At 43.7% G+C, this 13,671-nt stretch overlaps 2 protein-coding genes across 2 annotated transcripts; one reads left to right on the top strand and one right to left on the bottom strand.

Annotated features, from left to right (window-relative positions):
* Nucleotides 1-827: 827 nt before the first annotated feature.
* On the bottom strand, nucleotides 828-10,778 carry DERL2 (derlin 2). The gene is made up of 7 exons (XM_055000986.1): nucleotides 10,660-10,778; nucleotides 8,486-8,551; nucleotides 7,123-7,196; nucleotides 5,050-5,143; nucleotides 3,507-3,702; nucleotides 2,806-2,896; nucleotides 828-1,343 (listed from the first exon to the last, which is right to left on the bottom strand). Exons 1-7 carry the CDS (start codon nucleotides 10,750-10,752, stop codon nucleotides 1,238-1,240), a joined length of 720 nt encoding a protein of 239 aa, XP_054856961.1. The 5' UTR covers nucleotides 10,753-10,778; the 3' UTR covers nucleotides 828-1,237.
* A 296-nt stretch (nucleotides 10,779-11,074) lies between these two features.
* MIS12 (MIS12 kinetochore complex component) lies at nucleotides 11,075-13,198 on the top strand. The gene is made up of 2 exons (XM_055001722.1): nucleotides 11,075-11,202; nucleotides 11,630-13,198. Exon 2 carries the CDS (start codon nucleotides 11,665-11,667, stop codon nucleotides 12,283-12,285), a length of 621 nt encoding a protein of 206 aa, XP_054857697.1. The 5' UTR covers nucleotides 11,075-11,202; nucleotides 11,630-11,664; the 3' UTR covers nucleotides 12,286-13,198.
* The last annotated feature ends 473 nt before the right edge of the window (nucleotides 13,199-13,671 follow it).

The following is a 13,671-nucleotide window of genomic DNA, read 5'->3' as shown; positions in this document are numbered from 1 at the left end:
TATATGGAGCTTTTGACCCTAATTCCTGTTGAACATAGGATTCCCTTTTAGCAGGATCAACGCCATGGCCTGGTATGCACACTGGAGATCAGCTATAAATCAAGGGCCTCCAAGAACAGATCCATTATCTTTTTTATAATGTACATACAAAGAATTAACAGCCTTTCACATACTTTACACCCCCTTTCTAATAATTTCCAAGGCATAGCCTTGTTAATCTGTTACAGAAAAATAAAAGCACCTAAAGACTAGTAACATTTATTGCAGCACTCCAATATTTATTCTTTATACAATACTATTCCCTTTACTAGTATCAGTTAACTTTCGTGTGTTTCAGACTGCTTGTTTCTCTGTTAATTGCTGTTTATCCTACTTACACTTCTGCTTATTTGCCCCTCATGAGACAGGCTCGAATCTCTGACCTCTTTTCATCATTCATTTCAGGTTGACAACCTAATCTATTCCAGTCCCTTAGTTAGGGAATCACAACTGAAAGATTATGATGAGATTCATTCATACTATGCCTCCAATTCTTCCCCTTCTGTAATTTTCCTTATAAAAAGGTGGACATTTATTTATTCTTCATAACATCTGAAGAAGTGAGCTCTGGCTCAAAAAAGTTCACACTGGAATAAATGTTGTTAGTCTTTAAGGTGCCACTGGACTTCTGTTTTATCCTGCTCGCAATAAGCATTAAACTTGAAGCATACCACTGCACAATTTATCCTTGGAATCTGCCTTAAGTCTCTGAGGAACAAAACCAGCTCTTCCCTGCTGTTTCAGAAGCATTTTTTTCCAAAGTAAAAAGAAAAAAAAAGTGTGCAGTGTATGAATCTATCAAAAAGTTTATTCCCCTTCTGAAGTTTTCCATTCAGTCTCTTATATCAAATACAGTTTGGGAAAAAAAGTCTTAGAAATATTTTTTTTTTACACAAACTACAGATGGTCTCATTAACTTGGGGATCGATAAGGAGGTGCATTTCCAGTTATTCTTAGGTCCGTTCAGATAATTCATTCCAGAACCAGCCAATGCAGCAAAAGTCCCCAAGAGTATGAGTGTGTGAAGAAGAATGTCTTACAATAAGAACACTTTTTTGTTTAAATAAAAAAAGTGCTTCATATGTTCAGACCAGAAAAGCCATCAGAAAACCTCTGTTCCTTCCACAAGGGTCTCCAGCACGGTTCTCTAGCTTAGTCTCTTACAGAGGCATCTGGCAATCAGCGAAACCTTCTCTGCTCATCCTCCAAGGCGCTGACCTTCACCCCAGGCAAAGCCGCCTGGCCGTTCTTCAGGCAGAGGGTTGTAATTGGGGTCATCTTCTGGAGAATCAAATATTACTTTCCTAGGAAATGAACACTGTTTTAAAACATGGGTCTTCCGACAGAGAAAATTCTACATTCTTGCTTTTGCATGAGGTTTTGTTGTGGTTCATCTTATTCTTCTAATTTCCAGACAAAAAACTCATTTTTAAGGGTTGCTTTTGTGCGTTACCCAATACAGTGCTGTCCCTTAGATAAATTTCTTTTCACCCCAGGACTGCTACAACTTGCTACTTTTGTTTTTCCTTCAAGTTAACCCCCCTTTCTTTATCACACACTTTTTAAACAATTTCAGGCGAGTAGCTGTGTTGGTCTGCAGAAGAAGAGCAAGATTCAAGTCCAGTAGCACCTTAAAGACTCTCAAAAGCTTATACTCTCGAAATCTTGTTCATCTTTAAGTTGCTACTGGATTTGAATCTTACTTTTTTATTGCAGTGACTGTATGTATTATACTGCTTTTATTGCATTGTCCTCTCATTCTGATGTCTTAACAAGAAAGGCAGACTGTAAATCAAGCAAATAAATAAAGGTCTGCCAATGACTGATTCTACTCCCAAACTCCCCAAATGTAACAATTTCGGGAAAAAGAGCTGTTTGCTCACCAACTGCTGTTTTTTAAGACCATAAAAGTTCTGCAGCTTCCCTTTCCTTGATGGAGCTCCAGATCTGATTCTCTTCCCAAGTGGAGCTGTTAATCACGCATCCCCTCACAGCACTCTCTGGCTAGGACAATGCACAGTATAAGCATAGTAGTTGAACTACAACAGTTCACAAGGTCTTCTCAGCCACGATTTGCCTGTTGCATAAGAACCTCAGGGCTGTGGCTTTTCACATGCCCTTGAATGCATACCTTAGTATGCAAGACTCTGCAGCCGTCTCGCTGTACTGGCAATGTAGGCATTTACATTTTGCTGGCTGGAGGGGAAAGGTGGTCTCATCCACGATTTACTTCTGAACCTAAAATTTAAATTTTGCCCAAGAAGCAGCTGCTGATGGGGAACTGTCAAAGGATAAGAGTAAAATCTAAGTCCGGTAGCACTTTAAAAACACCAAGATTTCCAGGGTATAAGCTATCTGATGGAGCTTCGACTCTTGAAAGCTTACATCCTGGAAATCCTGTTGGTCTTTAAGCTGCTACTGGATGTAATCTTGCTCTTCTACTGCAGTGCCGACCAATATGGCTACCCACCTGAAAACGCCAACAGATAAGCAAACCTTGGGGGTGGGGTGGGGGGAGGAATCAGAGATCAAGGCTCAGAAATCGCCCATCTGGGCAGCTCCTGTCCAATATTATGGAGAGGCCAAGACAAGTTCCACCTTCTCTTGCTTCTATGAAAGATTACCCATCTATCTGCTCTGGGTTTAGAATGACATCTAAGTACTTCTGGCCTAGCTCTCTGAACAGCGTGACAAGCCTTTGTACCAAGAATACAGTTTGGGTCAGTTCCCTCCCTCCCCTAAGCAACCACAAAGGATGATACTCACAGAATAGATGGTGTTTTAAGCAGCCTTCCTCCACCAGGCTGATTGGGGAAAACATCTTCTAAGAAGAAATATATATGGCCAACAGCAATACCTAAAGCCAAGGGAGAGGAGAGACCGCCTTTATAAAATGCAGCCACAGTGATTTCTACCCCTTAACCACCTTGGATCGAAAAAAAAAAGCAGAAGGAAAACAGCTAGTGGTGTTCTGCAAACACACACACAAGAATTCATACAAAGCGACAACAGCTTCTGTAGCAGTTCTCAGCCTCCCACAAAGGGCCACTTGGGCCAAAGACCATCTTTGGATTTTGTTCCCTTTCTGCTGCTCAACTCTCTAGCCCAAGGTGTAAAATGACTCTTCTGTGAATTTAGGAGGGTGCTGGCAAAAGACCAAATCCAGGCCTGAAAATGGTCCCTTGCCTGTCTTGTACACCATTATGTTGTAGTAGTTACAGTATCAGACTAGGATTTGAGAGACCCAGGTTCAAATCCCTGCTTTGCTATGGAAGTCTGCTGGGTGAACTTGGGCCAATCACATACTCTCTCTAACCTAACCTACCTTGCAGGGTCGTTGTGAAGATAAAACAGCAGTGAGGAGACTGATGTAAGCCTCTTTGAGGGGAAAGGACAGGTATAAGTGAAGTAAATAAAAAAGAATCCAGAAAGCCTCAAAAGCACCAAAATGATCACCACTGGCTTACCCAGGAGATCCACGATAATAGAGTTGCCCAATAACAGTGAAAACCCCATGAGAATCCATGGAAGAAACGGGGCCTGGAAGATGAGAAGCCCAAAGAAATTCATGCGGACAAAAGGGTTCCGGCGGCTCCAGATGTACACCAGCATTATTGTGAATGCTTGTCCTAAGAAAACCAAGTTGACAAACAAGCCAAATATCTGGTGGAGAAAATGTTAAAGGAAAGGGTCACTGCGCAGCATCTTGGCAAGAAGGGGGAACTGAATCTCTCTGTGTTTATTCAAAAAATTTCTGTCCATCAAGATCCATGAAACAGAAAAATAAAGTGTAGCTAAAACAAGAAACAGTTATTCTGATGCTCCTGAGACCAACAGACCACTGAGAAGGCCATGTTGTAGTTTTAAAATCTAAATTCCCCAGACGATAAAACGGGATTTTTAATACCCAGAATAACTCTCCTCTGTCCCCACCACACCATCACAAAACCCTAAGCTAAAAAAATAAGGGCTCAAGTCTGATACCATGTAAAGTCAAAGTCGTTTAAAACCCAAATGATAAAACAAATTGTTTTAGAGCTGCTTGTCTGCACTCATTTTCCATCCTATCTTAGAACCCAGATCAACATTTTGATACTTAAAGGTAGAGAAGTGCTGAAAACACCGTTCCTGCAGGACAAGCATAAGAAAAGGCATCCTTGTGCAGCATGTAGTAAGCGTACAGATTCCCCAGCGCAAGTCATGGTGTTGGCCGATGGCTTAAAAAGGCAACTAGACAAACCCATGGCTTATTAGTAGCTATCAGCCTTGGTGAAGTGGAACCTTGAGGTTCAGCAGTATGTTAATGAATAGCGGTGGGGTGGGGTGGAGAAGGGTTGTCGCTTTCATGCTGAGCTCATGGGCTTCCCAGAGACATCGATTTGGCTGCTATGAGAAACAGGAAGAACACTTCTGCTAGGTCAGACCCTTGTTCTGTCAAGTTCAGTACTGTTTACTCTGACTGGCAGCGGCTCTCCAGGGACTGAACCTGGCAACCTTCTGCATATTGAGCTGATGCTCTACCACCAAGCCATGGCCCCTCCTCTGAGATTAAGAAAGATGCCAATCACATTCTTGGTCCGATCCAGCAGAGTTCTTGTGTTTGCATTCCATATTTATAACTTCCAGATTTCTTCCTCCGCAGAGGAGGACGCCTATTCCTCCGTATAGGCTTTTCTGCAAAGGAACCTCTCTGTGTTTCATCTGATTCTTGGGCAGTGAGCAGTCCTTCTGGGGTTTGCCACTGCCTGTGTCAGTTGAAAACAGAACCTTAAACGCCACCGGAACTTCCCTGCCACTGCACGTTTTGGCAAATGATAAATGGTAGCCAAGTTGTTTTGCGGGGCAGGAAATCTGGACTGCCACAACTGATTTGCCCTGTAAGAAACCCTGGGGTTCCTTACAACACAGATCAAAGAAGAAGAAAAAACTATCTCAAAATGGAACCCCAGGGACTGTAGCGGTGTTTCTTAACTTGCAGTAAGTTTCAGCTAAAAGAGTATAAAAGGATACAGTCATTAACAGACCACCGAAAAAGAACATAAATACAAAGTCTGCCGTCCGACCTCGGAATGATCCTTCCTCAAGCATTCGGCAGTAGCGGTATCTGAGGTTTGACGGTCAGGAAAACTTTCAATATCAGATAGACACAGAGAATGCACGTTGGGTTTCAAGGATTTAAAACAATTTTTCATATACCAAGGGGAGGGGGTGGTGGTGATGTTTCATATGAACTTGATACCAGCAAACAGAGGTACCTCTGACCACGCTTCAGTGATTACAATATGTGTCGTCATGTTTAATAGTAGGAAAGCAGGTAGACAAGACGGCTGAGTCATAACTCCTGCTTTTTAAGCAGGTTTAATCTGAATTCTGATCCCTGGTTAGCTGGAAAGAAACAAAATCAGAATCTGCTTCAACCACCTGATTTGGACTTCAGGACAAACTTTGCTTTGTTGCTAATGGGTCGATCTAGGGACAACACCTAAGCAGAAGAGGGACTGTGTGAGGCTCATTCTCAGACTAAACAAGAGATGGTGTTAAAATGTCGGGAGACCCAGGTTTGAATCCCCGTTCTGTCAGGGAAGCATGCTGAGCGACTACGGGTCAGTCACACCCTCTCTGTCTAATCCTACCTCACAGGGTTGTTGCAAGGATAAAATGGAGGAGAGGGGAACAATGCAAGCCGCTTTGAGTCCCTGTTGGGGAGAAAGAGGCATATAAATGAACTGAAATAAATTAAAAAATTTAAATGGTGTGTTCTGCATTCAAATGACTAAACAAACCATGGACTGGTCCGTCTGAATGGAGCCAAGGTGTTAGGCCGACAGAACTCTACGTTTATTCCTCATTCTCTGAATGCACAGCAAGACTCATGAGTGTCTCCAGCATTTCTCCTCCTAGTTGCTTGCAGGGGTGTGGATTCCTTGAAGAAGCACCACTTACATTACCTAGAATCTTTGTACACAATTGCAACAAGCAAACTTCACACTGCCAACAGCACATAATCATTTGAATTTATTCCTCTAATCCTTTAACAGAGGAAATAAGCAGTGCCATCCTAAGCAGAGTTGCACCCTGCTAGGTCCATTCACGTCAATGTGCTTAGCAGGCTGCACTGGTGCTTTAGGACGCTAATGAAGGGCAAGCTAATGTCATGTGCCACTTCATAGAAATACAGAGCTGGAAGGGCTCCTAAATCTACTCCAACCCCCTGGACAACACAGGAAATGCATAGATCCCACTCTCCGAGTGACCCCTGCTCAGTACCCAGAGGAGGGGGGGGGGAAACCTTGACGAACCTTGCCAGAAGGAAAATTCCTTCCTGACCACGAAGTGGCAATCAGCATTACCCTGGGCCCAGGGCCAGATCGACGGGGGGGGGGGGGGAGGGGGGTAGTCTGCCCCCAGCGCTGCCAGAGGGGGTGCCGGGCGCAGCTGCCAGCCCTGGGAGCGCACGGGCAGCAGGACAGGGGGCATGCTTGCCATGCGCCCCTTGCTCTGCGGGGCAGGCAAAAGGCAGCGCGGGTGGCTGGGAGGCTGCTCGCGCCATTCGCCTGCCCCGCAGGACAAGGGGTGGTGCGGGTGGCCTCCCAGCCACTCGCGCTGCCGCTGCCAGCTCTGCGGCGCACCGGGACAGCTGGCTTGCCGCAGGGTGGCACACACCGGCTAGCGTGATGACATCATGGAAGTGACGTCATTACGCAGCACTGGGAGCGCGCACGCGCGAGTGGCCAGCCTTCAGTTGCCCTGGGCGCCGGCAACCGTAGATCCGGTCCTGCCTGGGCCTATAAGAAAGGGCCCTGAGCAATGGCTCATCCCTTCCTGCCCTCCCTTTCACAGTCTGCCTAAATTCATACCGAGTTATAGAATCAGCATTGCTGACAAATCCAAATGGCTATCTAGCCTCTGCTTAAAAGCCTCCAAAAAGCTTCACTAAGTAGAAACTCTCATGGGCTGTGTTGCCCACCTTTGAATTATTTAAATACCGGGCTTGCCAGAAGGGAAACCTTGCCAGCTTTGTAGCAGTTCCATTTGCAGTGTTGATTCACGCTAGAGATTTAAACCAAGCTTCAAAAAAGATACAAAAATATCATATTAAATAAAAAATTAAATCCAACTGGTCCGAAGAAAAGGTAGTTGGTAATCAGCCTCCATACCTGTAAGACAAATGGGTGGTAGAAGTCAGAACGTGATTGCTGTGAAACTCACAGCTAGCATGTGTTTGCTTTAACATTTAGAGGAAATCTCAAATCAGTGTAAACAAAGAAGGAAAGGCAGGTCATACTTAAAAATGCGTGTTGCTGTTGTTGTTCCTAACTGTGTGGCAAACCCTCTTATTGACTTTAAGAAATTTGAAAGCAGTGATGCAAGTAAAAAACAAATCTTTCTTGTAAGCACACTAGATCTTGGTCTTGTAGGCCCAAACTCTGTTTTCAGACTTGTACATTTAATATGACCTTTCTTTCTTTGGGCTATGCTCATTTCTTTAAATAGGCACAATGCTATTATTGAAAAATACTACTAAGTATGTACATAGGGCCTTCCATCTTGCAAAGCAATAATGTACCTCCCGCTTTTGAAGAAAGGTTTCTTCTAAGACAGATGCCATGGCCTCCATATGAATCTGAAAATTAGTACCATTTTTTTCAGAAATTAAGCACAGTCCAGTGTGGTTCAGTAGTTTGAGTGCTGCCCTTAAGATCTGGGAGATCTGATCATTTTAAGTGATTAATCATCAAGCAACATCTGGATTGGCTTGGTTAGCCAGGGTGTAGATTTTAACTTTTTGGTACCTATTAAAACAAGTACTTATATAAGAATTGCAGAGAACAATCTTAAAAGAGGTATGCCATCCTGAGTGAAGAGAGGGGGGATGCATTTTCTAAGATGTAAATAAATACAAATAAAAAATAGTCTAGAGCACAGTATAAAAAACATTTGAAGTTTCTGCAAAATGATACTGGATTTTCATATCGAAGCCATCATGGCTCCAGTTCTGCAACTTTTCAGCACTGAAAATGCTATCTGATAGGCACAGAGTTTGACTCTCGCCTGAACCACTTGGGGGCATTTGCTCTTACAGCTCTCTGCTTTGGTTCTATTTCAAAGGCAACAGTACCACAGAATCCCACCTGATCCACCCTTTAGTTCACTACACTGCAGTAAAATGCCATACGGTCACATGACACTTCTGCTAAAAGCAGGTTGTGGGGAACAAATCACAATGCACAACATATATGGCACTTTTAGCAGGCCGCTGCAGTAGCTTAGATCAGCCTCCCACTCATAACCTCGCCATTTCCATTTGTAGCAATCCAAAGCACCTCACAACTGCAGAGCTACTTTTTTCATGTTGAAAATAACGGTGAGCTTCTACTGAGAAAGCCAGCACTGACAACACTCTTTAAGAATCAATGACATACTCAAAAGAGAGACAGGCACTTACTTGATAGTTTTTAAATATTAATTCTGGGTTGAAGTATAGCTGAAATGGTGTGATTAATTCTAATTGCTGAAAGAGATGAGAACACAAAAGGAAATCAAGACGTGGCAGTGTAGTAACGCTCAGCTTTTGTGTGCATGGGTATGGCTTATTTCCTGAACCAAGAAGCTCTCTATAAGCTAACGGAATCCAGCCTAACCTCCTAGTTCTCAAATCTTTTAGTTTGCAGAATGCTTTAAGTCTACTTCAAATCTCTACATCTTAGTATATTTATTAGGGCATATACTTTGACAGACTAGATCTCATCTTGTTAGATGTCCGCAGCATGCCCTCACTTAGCAGATTGTAAACGTAAGTTTGTATGCACCAATACACACATGTGCATGGCCACAAAGAAAAAACCCACTGTAATCAAATGATGCTCTGGCCTGGATGGCCCAGGGAAGCCCAATCTCATTAGATTTCAGAAGCTAAGGAGGATAAGCCTTAGTTAGTAATTAGATAGGATACCTCTAAAGATGACCAAAGAAGACCACAGTTGCTATGCAGAGACAGGCAATGGCAAACCACCTCTGTTAGACTCTTGCCTTGAAAACTGCAGCAAGGGATGTCATATAACTTGACGGCGTTCATCACCCAATCAAATGGCAATAAATGGCAAAAAAGTACAGTCTCTGACAGGTCTGTGCAAAGGTCACTGTGTATCCGAGATAAGCACAACAGCAATAATAGATATTAACACAATCTTCCTAGCATTGCTCTACTAGGCAGGAGATAATATGGTAGGTCCCAGTTAATATGAGGACTTGGAACTGGGGACCTACCACATTATCTGCCTATTGTAATGAGCGTTTTCCTAGAATCCAGTTAAATAGCAGAACTCACTTAGGGGCTTTTGGCAAGTCCCAGATGAGTGCTGATAAATTAGATACAGAATTGTAAGGTGGTTTGTATGCTGCTGTAGAAAGCTGTATTGCTCTTTGATTCACATATCCTGGACTGGTAATCAGGTAAGATCTCAGACAGTGGTTGTTAAAATTAGTAGAGCAATGCTAGGAAGATTGTGTTAATATTTATTATTCCTGTTGAGCTGATTAAAAGGGTGTTAAGCAGCAGGGCTGGCAAAAAGACATGAAGATCCACTGCCAGTGGGAACAAACAATACTGGGTTAGATGGACCGCTGGACTGATTCCATATAAGGCAGCTTCATATAGATTCTGGAGACAACGTATATGAAGAAACAACATTTGAACTGTAACAACATCACCTGTTTATTCACAGTCAGGGCATGTTCATCTGCATACACATCGAGGCTGTCTGGCAACTGTACCAGTAACATGAAGGTAGGGTGAAATGGACTAATGCCTGCAGTACTTAAAAACACATCTCTCTCCCTCCCGCCCACACACACACACCCAATCTCTGGACTGGATTGATACCTGTAAGTCACAGTTGTACAAAATAAAATTGTGACAGTAGTACAATCTGTAAGTTGTACAAAAAAAAATAAGTTGTGCAAAATGACAGTTGTACAGTATGTAAACACAGCCATGTTAAGTCAGACATATACATTCACAACAAGACCCAGAAAGCTTCTGATAGGAAGAAACCTCAGGTAGGGTATTATGCAAATGTATATAAATATATGCAAATCAGCCTCCACACCCAAAACCTGGCACAGCGGGATCCATAGTGGGTGCTCTTGTTCACCGCTCTGGGTGAGGCACTAATCTGTCTAGAAGAGTTGTATATAAGTGCAGTTATTATTATTGTTATCATAAGAGCTATTTTATGTAAATATGTATGTTTACAAGTCCCCTATCCAATAGGGTTGCCAGTTCTGGGTTGGAAAATACCTGGTGACTTTGGGGGGTGGACCCTAGGGAGGGCAGGGCTTTGGGGGAGGGACCTCAGCAGGTTAAAATGCCCCAGAGTCCCCCCTCCAAAGCAGCCATTTTTCTCCACGGGAACTGATCTGTGTGGCCTGGAGATCAGTTGTAATGCCGGGAGATCTCCAGGCCCCACCTGGAGGTTGGCAAGAGCAGCCCAGGGAACGGGACTGTCCCATGCGAACCCGTCCCCACCCAAGGGCCCTGCTGAAAGTCTAACAGGAGACTGCAGGTAGACGAGCGTCTCCCTAACCGGGGCCCGCCAGGCCCTGCCTCTTCCCACTCACCACGGCGGCGGTCGTGAGGACACACGCGGTGGTGTAGGCCCGGGTGACAACAGGCATATGCAGGTACTCCTGGCGGAAGGTCCGGTACGCCATCCTGGCGCCGTCGCCGCCGCCCAAGCTCCGCCCCGCCTTGTTACGCCAACGAAACGTCGGCCAATACGAACTCACGCAGTGGCCAGATGGGTAGCCAATCAACACCCAGATTTACTCCTCAAGGCCGCCAATCGTCCTCTTTCTCCTCCACAGCTCGTCCAATAGGGAGCCGCTCTGGAACTATAGAGATGAGGGAGAGAACGGCCTGACTCACGCTTCCGCGGCTGACTCCCCAAGTCTGTCACCATAGCAATGATACGGCTTCCTCCAGCCGGAAGTTGAGCGTCTCTCTAGTTTTCTCTTATTCAGGCAAGGGGAAGGACGGGTGGGGCGGGGCTCGCTATCCGGAGCGAATGAGGAACGGTTTGAAAATGGCGGGAAGGGGGCCGAGTCAAATGTGGGGCGGTTGAGCAACAGCTCTGTCCTCGGGAAGGTGAAGCCACGTCTGAGGTAAGAGCGCACAATGCTGTTTTACTTCGCATTGCCTCTATAATCCGCCTTGAGTCTTAACGGAAAAGGAAGACGCATGAAGTACACGAATGTCAGGCGCGCTTGGAAGGCACTGCCCTACATACATGGGAAAGTAGGGTTGCCAAAATCCGGGAGATCTCAATTATAAGTGATCTCAAGAGAACATAGATCCGTTCCCCCAGACGAAAGGGCTGCTTTGGAAGGTGGATTCTGTGGCATTATAGCCCACTGAGCTCCCTTCTTCCACACCTTCCCCAAGCTCCACCCCCGTCACCCAAATCTCCAGGAATTTCCCAAGCCACCATTGGCAACCCTAATAGGAAGTGGTGATCTTAAACGTGGATCTCTCCAGCGCTACTGAAAGCGGTACAGAGTCTCAGACTGTATTTTTTGTTCTAATCTCCAGGTTTCTAGACAGTGGGTACACTTTTGCTCATCAAGATGTCTGCCAAAGTGATGGTTTACGAAACCCAGTTCTTTGGCTTCACCCCTCAGACGTGCATGATGCGGATGTATCTTGCGTTCCAAGACCATCTCTTTCACATGATGCTGGTAATCGAAGAGGTGATGCTGAAGAAACTGCAGAGCATGCGCTGCTCTAAGCTCACATCTTCTTCGATCCGTAGAAGCAGTGAGAAATTTCTTGCCTATATGAGGAAGCATTTTGACCAGCTCTTTGGCAAAATGGAACAGCTGTTGCTAAAGGTGGTGTTAACCATCCCTGATAATGTTTTGCTTCCTGAAAATAAATGCCAGGATCAATACCGCTACACTGCAAGTGAGTTTCAGAAGCTGCAGGAGGAGATCTGTCACTTGGAGCACCGTGTCAAGGTTGAAACGTCTGCCCAGCAAGCTCTGAAAACAGAGCTGGAAGAGCAGAAAGCCACTCAGGAGCAGCTAGAAAAGATCCTTCAGTGGTTTGATAGCCTTGATAATATCTGCCGAGAACATGGGACCAGCAACCTCAAAGAAAGTTTTGCCTTCTTGAAGGGGAATTCTGAAAAGTTGCAAACTGTAATGCAGGAAGCTGAAGATAAAAGCAAGAAGTTGCACAAGAAGTGATTGAGCTAAGGAAGCACAAGAGTAGAAAGGGTTTGCCATTAAACTAATAAGTCTTTTGTTATTCAAAAAATAAATTTGAATTGTCCTAATAGCAAATTCTGAAAGGATGATCTCTGAACCACTATAAATATGATGAACTCAGAGCTTTCATTCTGTCCCTTATGTTAATTATCAGTAAAGGTCAACAGGCATGACTTTTAAGTAGCAGAAAGAAAGATCTATGAGATTTTCATCCATCAACTCTAGAGTACCATTAAATTTTATATGTGTATTTTTATGTACAATTTCTGCCAGAAAAGTAAGGGGAGAAGAAGGTTGCAGGCCGGTCACCAAAGGTTTCCAAAACCTACAATAATAGCATCTTCTTGAATTTACCCTTGTTTAGTTTATGGGATTTGAAAATCAGGAGTAGCTAGATCTTCTGGGAAATGCATTTGGGATTTTAGGCTTCTATCCTGTGCTCTCCCTAATCTGGCTTTTGAGGCAGTTTATAATAAAATACTGCAATACAAAATGTGTAATACAAGTAAAACTAAAACATCCAGCAGGATCTGTTAATGGAGAATAAGACCACTGACCTTGCTATATATGAACAAAATTAGTACAAATATACATTTGCCCCGTACTGTAGACAGTAAGGGAAAGCCTTTCCAAATGCACCCAATGTAGGAGATAACAGTTGTATACAAGAGAGACCTGACACGAAGCTGCTATATACCAAGTCAGACTATTGGCCTATTTAGCCCACTATTCTTAGCTCTGAGTGTCAACTGATCTCTAGGTTCACTCAGGCAAATGTCTTTCCCTTTCAAATCAATTTTAATATGAGATGGATTTGAACTGTGAAACTTCTGCTTGCCAAGCATGTGTTTTACAACTGAGCATGACACCACTGATTCTTATACTTTTTTGATCCTTTGCAGATTTTAATGGTCTTTTTTCTACTCATGTAGTCTTCGATTAAAATAATGTAATGTAACCAGGAGTTAAAGCTTTTGCAAGAACAAGACTCTAAATCGCCTCCAGTAATCCAGGAGTACCTGTAAGGGTATTTTAACTAAATGGTTTGGAATCCACAGAGGCAATATCATTCTGTTAAAAATGCAAAGATGAACTTTTGCCCTTAGCTGTTTAAGGATGTTAAATTATTCAAAACATGTTTCACCCTTTCAAGAGCAAGTCTCATTTCACTGGGAGAACTTGATTCAGGTGGCTCAAAGGGGAATGGGGGGGAAAGAAACAAATACCAACAGAGAGCGCTTTGTTTTCTACAAGAAATCCATTTAGCACCCTGACACTAGAACAACTCAGATTTTATATACAAATCCAGATTATTCATCACAGTTTTTAACAAAAGCTTATGATTCCAGTCCTTATCAGGGATGC

Source organism: Eublepharis macularius, chromosome 17, assembly GCF_028583425.1.
Source record: "Eublepharis macularius isolate TG4126 chromosome 17, MPM_Emac_v1.0, whole genome shotgun sequence".
NCBI lineage: Eukaryota > Metazoa > Chordata > Lepidosauria > Squamata > Eublepharidae > Eublepharis > Eublepharis macularius.
The sequence above is the reverse complement of the archived record's forward strand: the minus strand, read 5'-3'. Positions and strand labels throughout refer to the sequence as shown.